General features: G+C 51.3%; 3 protein-coding genes across 11 annotated transcripts in view; 1 reads left to right on the top strand and 2 right to left on the bottom strand.

Moving 5' to 3' along the window:
- The window catches only part of ART5 (ADP-ribosyltransferase 5), a 46599-nt gene that overhangs the window by 4642 nt on the left and 26311 nt on the right, over window positions 1–15646 (top strand). For 3 of the 9 annotated variants that reach the window (XR_012518074.1, XR_012518073.1, XM_074400988.1), the window contains exon 4: window positions 82–114. Coding sequence is in view for 7 of the 9 variants with exons in the window: in XM_074400988.1 (XP_074257089.1) it covers window positions 82–114 (33 nt within the window). In the remaining 2 variants the exon portion in view is untranslated. Of the gene's footprint in view, window positions 1–81; window positions 7349–15646 lie in introns of those variants that run through there. The other 6 variants (XM_074400989.1, XM_074400987.1, XM_003923410.4 and 3 more) reach the window with 5 other exon arrangements.
- On the bottom strand, window positions 1082–5436 carry LOC141584850 (short transient receptor potential channel 2 homolog). The gene is made up of 6 exons (XM_074400990.1): window positions 5349–5436; window positions 4282–4474; window positions 3611–3738; window positions 3424–3502; window positions 2507–2636; window positions 1082–1592 (listed from the first exon to the last, which is right to left on the bottom strand). Exons 1-6 carry the CDS (start codon window positions 5423–5425, stop codon window positions 1201–1203), a joined length of 999 nt encoding a protein of 332 aa, XP_074257091.1. The 5' UTR covers window positions 5426–5436; the 3' UTR covers window positions 1082–1200.
- LOC141584780 (short transient receptor potential channel 2-like) lies at window positions 7745–12787 on the bottom strand. The gene is made up of 5 exons (XM_074400313.1): window positions 12413–12787; window positions 11234–11408; window positions 8488–8688; window positions 8057–8394; window positions 7745–7828 (listed from the first exon to the last, which is right to left on the bottom strand). Exons 1-5 carry the CDS (start codon window positions 12653–12655, stop codon window positions 7745–7747), a joined length of 1041 nt encoding a protein of 346 aa, XP_074256414.1. The 5' UTR covers window positions 12656–12787.

The following is a 15646-nucleotide window of genomic DNA, read 5'->3' as shown; positions in this document are numbered from 1 at the left end:
GACCCTGCAAGGGCCTGGTGGGCCAGGTAGTTTGGGTGTGAGTCTGTCAGCACCGAGGCGTCACCCTGCTGTCTGTTGCAGGGGAGAAGAGGCGGGGCTGTGTGTCTGCACCAGGTGAGTTGCTCTTCCATCCTCCCTCAGCTACTTTGACTCCCCCTCGCCCTGCCAACCCCTTCCTCTTCTCCCTCCAGCAGAGATGCAGCCAGAGTCACAATCTGAGGGGGCCTTTTCTCTGCCTTCTTGGAAGACCCTGCCCTTGGCCCCTGGGGAGTTCCAGCTCTCAGGGGTTGGTCCCTGAAAGTCCAAAACCTGCCACTTAGGAGCCCTGGGAACGGGTGACCTTCATATGAAGAAGAGGCGCCTCCAGCAGCCTCGAGAAGCAAGAACATGGTTCCGGACCCAGTCCTAGCAGCCTTCTCCCCAATCAGGATGTGGGGCTGGGGAGGCCACAGCAGGGCTGAGGGAACTCTGCTATGTGGTGGGGACTTCCTGGGATAAGCAAGGGAAGTACTAAGGCAGCCACTTGATTAAGCGGTGTTGCAGTGTGGAGACATGGAGTTTTATGAGGCAGCCACTTGATTAAACAGTATTGCAGTGTGGAGACATGAAATTTTATGATTGCCTTCTTCTATGAGACTGCTTCACTCTGGCCTTGCTAGGCTGAGAGACTGACTGAGGAACTAAAAAAACTCACTTCTTGGTCACTTGCAGACATGGTCTCCTGTGCAGACCCATGTCACACACTCTAACTTGCAAATCCAGAAGCTTAAACTTAAGCTAGCGGGTCCTCATGACGACCACAAAAGCAGGAAAGCAGGCAGGTGATTCCTCAGCCCCACTTGTCAGGTGAGGAATGCATAGCCAAGGAAGGAAGCAATTGGTCAGAGGGTTCCCACTGAACCTTCACCTCCTGCCTCCAGAACTCTCTCCATGAAAGATCTGAGGAAGCTCAAAGTAGGATCCTAAGCCCAAGAGCACATTACTCTGCCCTGTTCCCACAAGGGTCCATTTCAGGGGAAAGAAGCAGGAGGACCTCAAAACATCAAGAGACAGAGATTCTCACACAGCCCAGAAGCCTCGCACATCCAGAACAGAAACTTTATTGAAGCACGGAAAGCAGCACAGGCTCCTCCCAAGAGGCCCCCACCCTCGCCCTCCTAGGCTACTGCGCTCAGCAACAGAAGAGACCCTTCCGCTGTATCAGATCCTCCCCTCCATCCCCGAATCCTCCCCGTGGGGCAGGTCCTCAGCCCCCTCTGTTTCCTGCTGCCTGTGCACTAGCACATGAGCTGGGGAGCTGGGGTCAGACTCTCCAGAAGCCAGAGTCCTCACCTCTCCAGTGTCCTGAAGCCTGGTTCCTGATGATTCCTGGGTCCCCACAATCCTGGGCCCTGTCAGCTCTGGGGTGTCAGGAATGGGGGGCCCCAGGTTTTGGAAACTGTTGTGTACTTGGGTGACATAGTGACGGAGGACCCTGGCACTGTCGGGAGGCCGGGGTGTTCCTCCCTCTGCCAGAGTCCGCCGCACACCGGCTACCTCGCTCTGTAGTCGAGATACGGTCTTCGTCAGCTCTGTGAGTCTGTTGCCCAGGTCTGGAGGAGGTGGAGTATCGAGGAGCCTTTCAAGGGATGAGCCTGCCCTGTACCCCTTTTACCCTTTACAGAATCCCAGAGGTTGCCCTATCTGGAGTTTCTGAGGGAGAACTGGAAGAAGTGAAGATCAGGCTTGTGGGCTAGGGGTCAGATGGGTGGGTGAAGCTGGGGCAAGTGAATCCTAGCAGGGGTGGGAGGGAGGAGCTGGAAAGAAGGAAAGTCTAGGGGCCAGAGAAGGGTGACGAGCCATGCGGAAAGCTGTTACTGGGTAGAGACTCGTGCATCCACCTGCCTGCCCTCTCCTCAGTCATGGCCAGCCAGCTCACACTCATCCTTCAGGGCCCTGTTCGGATCCCAGCCCCTTTATCCATTCTGCTACTCTCTCCTTCTGCCTCGCAAAATGACAAGCTCCTTCTTCCTTCGGGCACCCGTAGCAATTCGCATCTCTCTTAGCTGCACTTCATGCCCAGTGTGATGGTTTCTCTTCCTCACTAGACTGAAAGCTTCCCATGTGTCCCTGCTCTACAGTGCCCCATCTGTCCCTCCAAGACAGGGCCTGGAACGAAGGAGGCCATAGCGATGAATGTTGGTGGAGTGAGTCAGTAAATGAATGAGTGAATGAAGGAGGTGAATGAGTGACTGGGTAAGGGACTGAATGGGAGAATAACTGAACACACAGGAAGGCAGGAAGGAGCACTTAAATGAAATGAGTGGAATCAATGCCAAATGGGCCAGAGGGTAATGGAGTGCAAGGGGCTGCGTTGTGCAGGCTGCCCTTCCAAGGGCAGAGCAGGATGGGGCCACATATTATGCAGGCTGAATGCGGACCTGACTCTGGTATGGGGCCTTTATCCCAGCTGAGGAAGGAACAGGAATGGGGAGAGCTTAGAGGAGCTTAAAGGAGGGTGACGCACCTTTCCGCTGGGTCTCCTCAAACTCGCGCCGCGCAGTCTCTATGTAGCGCTGTACCAGGGCCTTGATGACGCGAAGGCGGTAGGATCCACGCTCTCCCTTCCCAGGAATGGCCCCTGCCCCGGGATTGGCCTGGAATGGGAAGACAGGAGGGTGAGAGAGATTCTCTCCAACCTTCTTCTGATCACTGTCCATGCCTCTCCAGCCCTGGGCAAAAAAGGCCCAGGGCAAAGTCTTCCGTGTAGACTTTCCTGTCCCTGACCCGCGTAGCCCCTGGCCTCCATGTCACAGTGCAGACCTGGAAGGTAGAAGGACAGGGGCCAGAAGCTGGGGAAGGGCTGATGGTGAGAGAACCAGGAAGGGATGAGTGAGGGCTGGGAGGCCGATGGTGAGGAGGGGAGAACCCCCTACAGACCTGCAGTGCCTGAATTAGGAAGGCACCCTCGTGCCAGGCCAGACGGGGCTGAAGAGTAGACCTCGAGGGGCAAGTGAGCTTCTTGGATGTCCGGCCTCCTGGCCTCCTCTCTCAGGCCACTGTCAGCCGTCTAACTGCTCAGTTTGTGGGACATTTACCTTTGGCTTCTTAATATGTGTTTTTGAAAAATGTTCAACTATGTCTTGGAGCAGTTTAGGACAAAAAAGGTCTGTCTGGAGCTTAGTGGGTATTTCTAGCTTGGGAGCAGGGTGGCAAGGACTTCTGTTTAGGCTGCGTGACACAGGGTTGGAAATTTAGGAAATGGCCAGAGCCAGGAAGAGGGAAAGGGAAGCCACGTGCGAGAGTAGGAATTGGGACAGGCTTTCTGGAGAACATACCTGGAAAGATAGATAAGCCCGGGATATGCAGACAAGTTGATGGTATGGACACAGAGCTGAAGGCCTGATGCCAGGGTGACCAGCAACAGGCTGAAGAGGTACTCACAAAGGTGGGGATGGGGGGATTGTCTGGCTTCTTGGTGTTGCAGCAGGAACAGCAACAGCAAATGAACTGGCAAATTCTCCTGAGAGATTTCAATGGTGGGAAGAGGTTGGTTAGAGGACAGGACCTAGGGAAATGGGGGCAGGGCCTGGGGACTTGGGGGTGGGAGTGGGAGCTCTGAGGTCAGCACCTGAGAAGGTAGAAGACAGCCTTCGGGGAGGGCAGGATGTTGAAAGGCACAGGCAGCGTCAGGCCCTCTCGGAAGTAGGACAGATAGAGCTTGGAGCGTGCGAACTTCCACTCCACATCAGCATCATCCTGGGGGCCAGGCAGCAGGGGGTGGTGCAAGGACCCTTTTGGCACATGATCCTCCTGCCCACTCAATCTGCCTCTCTTTTCTCCAGTACTCACAGTTTTGATTCTCCAGTGTAGTGTGCCAGGCTCTTTCTTCTCCCCAGTCTTATCTCCGACCTCCGCTATCACCCGCATTTCTCCGGCCTGTACCCCGCTCCCTCTCTCCCCACCACTGTCTTTCATCTTTCTGACATCCAGTTCCTGCCCAGCCTGTTCTCCAGCCTGCAGACCCTAACCCATCGTCTCCCTCTCATGTTCCCATTTACTTTTCTACAACACCACTCCTCTGCCCAACCCTAAAGGGGAATGAGCACTAGACTTGGTGTCTGGAGATACTAACAGCATCACTAAGACCCTCATTTTACAGAGGAACACTTGTGTAAAGCCATGAACAATACAACAGTGGCGGCAGAGCATGACTCCAATGTCTTGCCTCTTTGCACCTTATTCCTCTCCATTCCTTTCTCCCTTCTTCTCCCTGGCCTAAATTGGCCTCCGTTTACGCACCTCGATCTTCTGGAAGGAGTTGGTGATCATAGCAATGAGCATGTTGAGCAGCACAATGACCATGACGATGGTGAAGATGCCATAGAGGGCCCGGCCCACAAATTCAGGCACCAGAAACTGAGGCATGTCCACCACACTGTGCTCCTCCATGCCGAACATGGTCCAGAACAGAAACTGGAACGTCTCATTGAAACTGGCATATTGGGCCAAGTAAGGAACAGAAAATGAGGGGTGGGAGATGAGCCTGAGCTCACCCAGACACACTCCCCTCTACCCCCCAGGACCTGGCCAAGAGCGCCCACTTCTATGCAGCCCTTTGGACCACCTCAGCTGGTGTAGATACTTGCTGTTTCTGAGCTCCGAATGTTATTCTTTGCACCAGTATTTACTGGGTGCACAGTAGTGTCACAGGTGCTAAGGATACGTCAGTGGACAAGACAAGCATGTACCTGTCTTCCTGGCCTTATGTTCCGGGGTGGGGCCAGGATGGGCTGGACACTACTTATACCAACAATTTTAAATTGTGGCACGGTGTGGTGACTCACACGTGTAATCCTAGCATTTTGGGAGGCTGAGGTGGGCAGATTGCTTGAGCCCAAGAGTTGGAGACAAATCTAGGCATTTTGGGTGTTACATTTTTTGAATGTGATAATGCTTTTGTAGTTATGTTCTTAGGAGACATCCTGAACTGTTTAGGGATGAAGTGTCATGATAGTCACAACTTCCTTTTAAGTGTTTCAGGGAAAAAAAGAATAAAGGGAGCAATAGATCAAGCAAATGTGGTAAAAGGTTAACAATTGGTGAAGCTAGGTGAAGGGTGTAGGGACATCTACTTTTCGTAGAATTGACATTTTTTAAAATAAAAAGTTTGGAGAGAAAATGAGAAAATGAATGTATAAATGAACAAATGAATGAGTGACAGTGAATCAAAGAGGGAATGAGCAAACAAGATAATTCATTGGGTGAATAAATGAGGGAGGGAGGGACAAAGGAGAGATCACTAGGGCTCCAAGCTGCTGCAAGGTCCCAGGCTCTCCACCTCCCATCCTGCCTCTGCCCCTGCATACTTGCCCAGCCGCTCTGTCTCCTGGTAGGGCACATAGATATTGTTGAGACCACAGAGGAAGGCAGTCAGGATGATCATGAGGATGAACATAAACCTGGCAAGGGGTGGGATGTGAAAGGATCAGAGAAGGTCTCCACCTTGAGAGAAGTCAGGCTCCAGGAAGAGGGACGAAGGCCTCCTGGCTCTCTGCTCAACAAGTATTCAATTTGGTTATTTATTTTTACTTTTATTTTTGAGACAGGGTCTCGCTCTGTCACCCAGGCTGGAGTGCAGTGGCGTGATCTCAGCTCACACAACCTCTGCCTCCCAGGTTGAAGTGATTCTCCTGTTTCAGCCTCCCGAATAGCTGGGATTACAGGTGCACACCGCCACACCCCCACTAATTTTTTGTGTTTTAGTAGAGATGGGGTTTCACCATGTTGCCCATGCTGGTCTTGAACTCCTGAACTCAGGCAATCCATCTGCCTTAGCCTCCCAAAGTGCTAGGATTACAGGTGTGAGCCACTGTGCCCAGCCTGGTTATTTATTTATTTTTGAGATGGAGTCTTATTTTGTCACCCAGGCTAGAGTGCTGTGGCGCCATCTTGGCTCACTGCAACCTCCTCATCTCCGTTTCAAGCGATTCTCCTGCCTCAGCCTCTCAAGTAGCTGGGACTACAGGCATGTGCCACCACACCTGGCTAATTTTTGTACTTTTAGTAGAGATGGGGGTTTCATCATATTGGCCAGGCTGGTCTAAAACGCCTGACCTCAAGTGATCCCCCAACTTGGCCTCTCAAAGTGCTAGAATTACAGGCATAAGCCACCTCACCCAGCCCAATTTGGTTATTATTAAGAATAGATAAATTAGGGGGTGGAAAAGGAGAGGGATTTTTTTGTTTGTTTGTTTGAGACGGAGACTTGCTCTGTCACCCAGGCTGGAGTACAGTGGTGTGATCTCAGCTCACTGCAACCTTCACCTCCCAGATTCAAGTGATTCTACTGCCTCAGCCTCTTGAGTAGCTGAGATTATAAGCATATGCCACCACGTCCAGCTAATTTGTATTTTTAGTAGACACGGGGTTTCACCATGTTGGTCAGGCTGGTCTGGAACTCCTGACTTTGTGATCCACCTGCCTCAGCCTCCCAAAGTGCTGGGATTACAGGCATGAGCCACTGTGCCCAGCCAAGAGGGATTTAAAGTGAGTGCTGGGCTGGGTGCAATGGCTCACGACTGTAATCCCAGTACTTTGGGAGGCCAAAGTGGGCAAATCACTTGAGCCCATGAGTTCAAGACCAGGTTATTTATTTTGGTTAAATAAATAACCAAATTGAATAGCTGTTGAGGAGTTATTCAACAAGGTGAAACTCTGTCTCTACAAAAAAAAATACAAAAATTTGTATTTTTTTTTTTTTTTGAGACAGAGTTTCGCTCTTGTTAACCAGGCTGGAGTGCAATGGTGCGATCTCAGCTCACCGCAACCTCCGCCTCCTGGGTTCAGGCAATTCTCCTGCCTCAGCCTCCTGAGTAGCTGGGACTACAGGTATGTGCCACGATGCCCAGCTAATTTTTTGTATTTTTAGTAGAGACGGGGTTTCACCATGTTGACCAGGTTGGTCTCGATCTCTTGACCTTGTGATCCACCCTCCTCGGTCTCCCAAAGTGCTGGGATTACAGGCTTGAGCCACCGCGCCCGGCCAAAAATTTGTATTTTTGTGTGGTGCATGCCTATGGTCCCAGCTACTCAAAAGGCTGAGGTGCTATAATCCCAGTACTTTGGGAGGCCAAACCCTGCCTCTACAAAAAACACAAAAAATTAGCCAGGTATGGTGGCGCACACCTGTAATGCCAGCTACCCAGGAGGCTGAGGTGAGGTGAGAGGATTGCTTCAGCCCAGGAGGTCGAGGGTGCAGTGAGCTGAGATGGCACCACTGCACTTCAGTCTGGGTGACAGAATGAGACCTTGTTTCAAATACATACATACACACACACACACACACACACACACACATATATATATATATATATAAAATAAATAAAGTGAATGCCAAGTGGAGGCTCTCCTTTTAAGAATAATGGGTACTGAGTCCAAGCAGTCAAAGCTGAGGATGGAGTGGTCTCCCAGGGAGGGAATGAGATGCTGAGATTATACAGGAATGGCACAGGGACAGCTGGGAGTCAGAATCCCACTGAACAGGAGTTATCACCAGAAGAATCAGAGCCACATGTGAGAATGAGTTAGCCTGCTGCAGGGAAGCTGGAAGAATCCTGGGGTGGGGCTGGAGGTTCTCCCCCAAGCTAAGCTGAGCTGAAGTTATTAATATTAATAGATGTAGCTACAATTTTTTCCACTGATGACACTCACTGTAGTCCTACCTCAGGCTGGGGATTCCCAGGGTATTAACTATGGCCCCTGATTAGGTGAGAGGCCAGGTTTGGCTGCCCATGATTAGGTGATGAGCACCAAGAAGACCAGATAAGATCAGGGATTCAAAGAGCAGCTGCAGAGTGGAAAGGATCCAAAGGGACCCCTGAGTCCAGTGCCTTCGCTTTTTCCTTAATGATGGGAAAACTGAGGCCTGCAGAGGGGTCATGGAGACGGACAGAACTGGGATTGGAACTCCCAACTGAGGTCTCTTTCTGCTATCCATGGTTCGTAATCTTTTCTGGGATCATGGGCCTCTTTGAGAATAAGATGAAAGTTGTAGACCCTCTCTGCAGAGAAATACACATTTATCCTCAAATTTTTCCTGTGGTTTCAGGGGGTCAGAGGTCTCTGGAGCCCATGCCTCTGGAGGAATGCAGGTCAAGGACTCCTGTGTCACCCAAGAGCCGGGGAGTTTTGGAAGGAGGTCAAGGGGAGTCTGCAGAGAGGAGTGAGCTTGGAGCAGGGCCGGTACGCACCGGATCATGTCATCGATCATCTTGCCAATGGAAATCTGCAGAGTGCCCAGCGACTCGTGGGCCGGCAGAATGTAGGCCAGGCGGGTGAAGCTGAGCATGCTGGTAACAGCAAACAGCACCTCAGCCAAGAACTGGGGATCCTCAGTGTGCCACTCGCTGCGTTCTGTGCGGGGTGGAATAGGGGCTGTGGCTGGGAGCCAAGAGCCAAGAAGGGAGAGGAACTGGGGGATTCAGGGCTGAGTTAGGGGACACTCACCAGCCGTGGTGAAATAGTGGCAGGCAGCCCCCTGGGAGTCCTCCTGGCAGTGCATGTGGGCAAGCCCAGCCAGGAGGAGGCGGAGTGCGAAGGCTGCCAGGTACAGGGACAGGATGACCATATCCAGGAAGTTCCACCAGTCCAGGAGGTAACTGCGCAGGCCCTCAATCCACACTTCCTTGCACTCAAACCACAGGAAGCCTGAAGAGGGTAGCAGGGAGCCAGGGCAGGATGGGACAGAACTCTTCCTCCTATGTCAGAGCTAGATTACGAGGCAGGGGGATCCTATGAATGGCAGTGGGGAGCTAAAACATTATGGAGTGAAGTCAATGACGTGTAAACATGTACTCTACTCAGGAACAATTGTTCTGTGAACACAAAAAAGACTCCTCCCTGATGTAGACGTTGCTAGTGTGACCTGCACCAATGAGCTCAGTCAGCAGACACTCAGAAAGTGAGTATCGCCTGGGGCAGGCTGTTTATTAGGAGGGAATGACTGAAATTTGTTTCTCCGTGCCCTCTACCAAGTAAATACTGGACAAAGAATGTTGATTTGAGGCTGGGTGCACGGGCTCACACCTGTAATCCCAGCACTTTGGGAGGCCAAAGCAGGAAGACAGCTTGAGCCCAGGAGTTTGATACCTGCCTGGGCAACATGGTGAAACCCCATCTCTATTAACTTATTTTTTAAAATTAAAAAATACAGAATATTGACTTGAAGGGGCTCCAAATTCTCAGGCTGCTCAGGGTGCCTGTGTTTCAGTGAGGCCCAGAATCAGACCTGGGGCTGGGGGTCTTGGGAGCTGGCCCCCATTAGCCAGGTGGCCCTGCCACATTACACCTTTCTTATTCCCTGTATACAGTCATGTGCTTTTCCACTCACTGTTCCCTCTGCCTAGAATGCCCTTCCATACCCTCTGGAAGCCCAGCTCACCTTTGCAGCCTCGGTCACGTGTTATCTCCTCCAAGTAGCCTTCCCTAAGCAGGTGGAGTGAATTTCTTGGGATTCTGTGTTCTCACAGCTCATATCTCTGTGATGCCATCACTACAGGGCACTGCAGGATTCTCTCTCCACAGGTCTGTCTCTACCCTGCCTCCCCCTGAACTTGGAGCCCCTTAAGGGCAGGGACCATGTCCACTCATCTCTGTCCCTGGTGCGCAGAATCAGGCTGGAGTGCGGTGGCACAGTCTCAGCTCACTGCAGCCTCCGCCTCACAGGTTCAAGCAATTCTGCCTCAGCCTCCTGAGTAGCCGAGACTACAGGCGCGCACTGTCACTCCTGGCTAATTTTTTTTTTTTTTTTTTTTTTTTTTTTTTTTTTTTTTTTTTGAGACGGAGTTTCGCTCTTGTTACCCAGGCTGGAGTGCAATGGCGCGATCTCGGCTCACCGCAACCTCCGCCTCCTGGGTTCAGGCAATTCTCCTGCCTCAGCCTCCTGAGTAGCTGGGATTACAGGCACGCGCCACCATGCCCAGCTACTTTTTTTGTATTTTTAGTAGAGACGGGGTTTCACCATGTTGACCAGGATGGTCTCGATCTCTTGACCTCGTGATCCACCCGCCTTGGCCTCCCAAAGTGCTGGGATTACAGGCTTGAGCCACCGCGCCCGGCCCTAATTTTTGTATTTTTAGTAGAGACAGGGTTTCACTGTGTTAGCCAGGATGGTCTCCATCTCCTGAACTTGTGATCCACCTGAGCTCAGGTAATCCACCTGCCTTGGTCTCCCAAAGTGCTAGGATTACAGGCGTGAGCCACCACGCCTGGCCAACCTTATTTTATTTTATTTTATTTATTTTTTTTTTTTTTTGACACGGAGTTTCGCCCTTGTTACCCAGGCTGGAGTGCAATGGCGCGATCTCGGCTCACTGCAACCTCCGCCTCCTGGGCTCAGGCAATTCTCCTGCCTCAGCCTCCTGAGTAGCTGGGATTACAGGCACGTGCCACCATGCCCAGCTAATTTTTTGCGCTTTTAGTAGAGACGGGGTTTCACCATGTTGACCAGGATGGTCTCGATCTCTCGACCTCGTGATCCACCCGCCTCGGCCTCCCAAAGTGCTGGGATTACAGGCTTGAGCCACCACGCCCGGCCCAACCTTATTTTATTTTTAAGGGATGGAGTCTCTCTATGTTCTCCTGGATGGTCTTGAACTTCTGGACTCAAGCAATCCTCTCATCTTAGCCTCTTGAGTAGCTGAGATTACAGGCATGAGCCACCATGCCTGGCTCCAAGCACTTTCTGTCCATTGTACCACACCCCAACCCCAGACACTCAAACCTCACCTCTGGCCCTCATAACAACACCATCATAACTATAGCACTTACGGATTTAATTTGCTATATGATTTGAGTCCTTTCATTTGGTCTGTAAGCCTTTCTACTCCAATAACCTCCAGGAGAGCCTATCTTGCAGTACTTGCAGGCTGCCATGACACCAAGGTAGTTTCCCACCTCACACTGTGGACCAGGGTCTTATTTGTGTGAGGACAGGAACGTCCAGGGTGGGTAGTGGCTGATGCCAGGGAAGGTGAAGAAGGAGTCCTTGCTTGGGGAGTCTACCACAGGGTTAGGTCCCCAACTAGGGCTGAAGGGAAAGGGCCCTGTGCTGTGCTGCAGCCCAGAAGGGTCTGGCCATATGTTCAGAGGTCACCTACAAAGCAGGATCCCCCTGGTGGGGTGCTTATTGTGAAGGACAGGAAGTGGGGGCCCTAAGGGAGACAGCCACAAATTAAGGGTCCTGCACATATACCTGTGACCCAAATCATGTGTAGTGAGTTCTCCCAGACACTCTGGCTGCGGCCACGGAAGGTGCTCAGCTGTGTCTCCATGACCAGGGACTCTCCCAGCAGGAAGATGAGGAACCACAGATAAGAGGCGGAGTGCAGCAGGAACTTCAGTACTGGGATCTTTAGAAGGCGGCCCAGCTTCCAGGGGAAGGAGGGAGAGTAGGGCTCTCAGTCCTGGGTGTCTCTCCCTCCTTCGAGCCCTTCTAGACTGCTCAGCCCACATGTGACTCCCCTTGCTCAGATTCATTCACGCATTATTCAGACATATCTTGAGAATGTGCTACATATCAGGCCCTAGACTCATATCTATTGTCTCCTTCCCAACCTTATGAGGTAGGCATTATTATTCCCATTTTTTTTCTTTTTTTGAGATGGAGTCTTGCACTGTCTCCTGGGCTGGAGGCAGTGGCGTGATCTCGGCTCACTGCAACATTTGCCTCCTGGGTTCAAACAATTCTCCCGCCACAGCCTCCCAGGTAGCTGGGATTACAGGAACATGCCACCATGCCCAGCTAATTTTTTGCATTTTTAGTAGAGAACTGGGTTTCACCATGTTGACCAGGCTGGTCTCTAACTCCTGATCTGGTGATTTGCCCACCTTGGCCTCCCAAAGTGCTGGGATTACAGGCATGAGCCACCATGCCTGGCCTTTTTTTTTCCTTTTTCAAGAACTGAGGATCATAGAGGTAAAGTAACTTTCCCTTGGAGGCCCACAGGCTCTTCAAACTCAACCACATTAGAAAACAAATGCTTCTATCCCATCTTGCTCCTCCTCCTGTGTCCCCACCTTGTTAAATGACTGGTCACCCAGGATATGAGGAATATGAGGCACCTCGACGTGCTTGTCCTCTCACATACTCAGTCTCCCTAACTCCTGTCCCCATGCTCCCAGCCCACCTTTCACACTCCTAGCAGAGGGCACTTTCTGAAACACAAGACTGATGGGCGACATACCTCAGTAATCCTACAATGGCTTCCATCCTCCATGGCTTATAAGGCTCTGTGTGATCTGACCCCTGTGCACGTCTATACCATTCTTATCTAATTCCTTTCAGGTTCTCTAACACTTTGGGTTCTCCCTCCCCCAGGCCTCCACATGTACTGCTCCTGCTTCCTGGAACACCCCTCTCCCCACTCCTCACCTGCTCAGCAGGAACAGGGCTTTTCTTCATGATAGCCCCAGTGCCAGGCACCATGCTTGACTCATAGTTGAGTCTTAAGGACCTATTGGTTGGATAAAGGGCTCCCAAAGAATTTGTAGTTAGAGTGGGACTCTCTTTAGGAGAGGATAGGGCTGTTAATAGGATTAAGATTTTGGAGGTAGAGAGACTTTGGTTTAAATCCTGACTCCGATATTTCCTCTGTGCTATTGACAAAAAGAGCATTGCCTTTCCTGTGCCTCAGGTTGCTCCCCTGCACCACTGAAGCAGAATGTCTGCCTTCCTCAGGGCCACACTTCCAGCTACTTAATGAAAACATTCACAAAGTTATATTCACCAAGTGTCCAGCCCAGGGCCTCATAAAATAAGTGTTCAATAAGTAACGGTTATCATTAATCTTATACTTAGTACCCGGGACTTTGGTGCCAGCCAGTAGCCAAGGCAGAGAAAGGGCATGGTGAGGAAGATGAGGAAGGCAACAAAGAGCTTCCAGATGGTGGTGCTTCCACGCCAGCCAGCCAGGTTCCCACACCAGATGGAGGACAGGACTTGTTGGCAGATGGGGTGTGCTACAAACTAAGCAGAGATGGGGCATAAGCAGGGGGGAGGCCACCAGGAAGGGAGGAGGATGGGGGAGCCAGTTAGGAACATAGCCCTTCCTTCCCTGCCACAGAGATCGAACCATCCTTTTCTCCCCATGCCAGCCAACTCACTTGTCATGTGACCATGGGCAGACCCATCCCTCTCTAGGCCTTGGTCTGTGGAGGGGAAACTGAAATCAAAGATATTCCTGAACTCTCGACCCACATTCTTGAGTCTAAGTTAGACAGTGGTGGTTAGAAATGGGGACCCAAGACCCAGAACCCCCAGGGTCCCCTGCCTTCTTAGAGATGTGGGACATTAGCCTGGATGGTCTTGAGGAGGGCAGAAGAGGGAAACTGGGGTTTGCTGTATTGGGGGACAGGGCCAGAGGAGCCATTATGAAGGAAAGTTTTTGGTTAAGTTCTTGGTGGGCTAGGATGTCTGAGGGTGGATGAGAGTGAGGAGCAAGGGGCTTGGGGAGGCTAGAAAAGGAGCCTGTCCTTAGCTTAGAGGGGAGGATGTCTGAGGACACAGGGAATAATAGAGACTTCTGGGGATATTTAAGGTCTGAGAGATCTAGTCTTATCTTGCTTTATAGAGTGATGTACTGAAGTGGAACAACAGAAAAAGACTGGATTGAGGTCACTCAGCAGGTCAGAGGCAAAGCTGTCTAAGACCAGATGTCCTGGTCTGAAGGTGAGGTCTTGGTGGGTAATGGGTCTTCCAAGGACTGGGGAGAGATTAGGGGCTTAGACTGAAGGTAAGAAGGGAGGGGACCCACAGGGTCAAGGGCCTAGAGAGAAGGGTGCTCAGGACCAAGGCCTGAGAGGGTCTTGAGGGCAGGTAAAGGAATTGCTTAGGGCTGGGTCAGGGAGACCTAGAGGTAGCAAGGCAAGAGAAAAGGACAGGGAGGGGATATAGGTAGGGCCCAGCTGACCCGCTTCTGGTTGTAGTTGATGGCCAGTCGCAGCCTCGCCAAGTTGGGGATGCCTTCCTCAAAGGCCAGGCTCGGGCCCTCAGTCTCAGGCTCAGTCTCGCTGTCCTCACCCAGGTCGTTGAGCACTGCAGTGACCTCCATCTGGTTCCGGCACATGCCCAGCAGCTCAAAGCCATAGTCCTGGCTCAGTGACTCCAGGGCAATGTACTCAGGCTGTAGGGAAGCAGGTCTGTATGTGCCTACCAACCTGCAGACTCAACCCCATTAAATCAGCCCACTCCTCCCTGCTCCACACGCCTACAAATAGTGGGCCTGGGCCACCTGTGTCCTGCCCCTGCACCATCACTTCCTGTATCTGGTGTCACTGGGGCATTGATTTTTCTTCTTTGCCACCTCACTCAACCTTCATGCTCTAATGAGGTACCTCCTGGGTCACTTTGCTTATCTAGTGCTATCTCCACCTTATCACTAAGTCACTTCAACCCAAACCCCTCTGCCATTTTCTGTCTCTTGTTCTTCCTTTTCTAATCTCTGTTTATTGTCCCACTTTTACTCCTATTCCTTACACCCTTCATGTATTCATTTAATTAATTTATTGGAACACTTACCTTATATGAGAACCTGTGTTGGCAATTTTAGGAGATGCAGTAATAAATAAGATAAATAAGGCAGGGTTATTTATTTATTTTTTTGAGACAGAATCTAGCTTTTGTTGCCCAAGCTGAAGTGCAATGGCGCAGTCTTGGCTCACTGCAACCTCTGCCTCCCAGGTTCAAGTGATTCTCCTGCCTTAGCCTCCCTCGCAGCTGGGATTACAGGCATGGGCCGTCATGCCTGGCTAATTTTTGTATATTTAGTATAGGTGGGGTTTCACCATGTTGGCCAGGCTGGTCTCGAACTCCTGACCTCGTGCTCTGCCTGCTTTGGCCTCCCAAAGTGCTGGGACCACAGGCGTGACCCACCATGTCCGGCCCCAAGGCAGTTATTATTTTTTTATTATTTTAAAAAAATAGCTGAGTTTGGTGGCTCACGCCTGTAATCCCAGCACTTTGGGAGGCCGAGGCAGGCAGATCACCTGAGATCAGGAGTTCAAGACCAGCCTGGCCAACATGATAAAACCCTGTCTTTACTAATAATACAAAAATTAGCTGGGCATGGTGGCAGGCACCTGTAATACCAGCTACTCGCGAGGCTAAGGCAGGAGAATTGTTTGAACCCGGGAGGCAGAGATTGCGGTGAGCCAAGATGGCACCACTGTACTCCAGTCTGGGTAATAAGAGTGAAACTGTCTCCAAAACATTAAAAAAAAAAAAAAAAAAAAAAAAAAAAAGCCAGGCGTGGAGGTTCACGCCTATAATCCCAGCATTTTGGGAGGCTGAGGTGGGCGGATCATGAGGTCAGGAGTTTGAGATCAGTATGACCAATCTGGGGAAACCCCGTCTCTACTAAAAATACAAAAATGCCGGGCGCGGTGGCTCAAGCCTGTAATCCCAGCACTTTGGGAGGCCGAGGCGGGTGGATCACGAGGTTGAGAGATCGAGACCATCCTGGTCAACACGGTGAAACCCCGTCTCTACTAAAAATACAAAAAATTAGCTGGGCATGGTGGCACATGCCTGTAATCCCAGCTACTCAGGAGGCTGAGGCAGGAGAATTGCCTGAACCCAGGAGGCGGAGGTTGCGGTGAGCCGAGATCG

Source organism: Saimiri boliviensis, chromosome 6 (genome assembly GCF_048565385.1).
Source record: "Saimiri boliviensis isolate mSaiBol1 chromosome 6, mSaiBol1.pri, whole genome shotgun sequence".
NCBI lineage: Eukaryota > Metazoa > Chordata > Mammalia > Primates > Cebidae > Saimiri > Saimiri boliviensis.
This window is presented reverse-complemented; position numbering and strand designations above follow the sequence as displayed.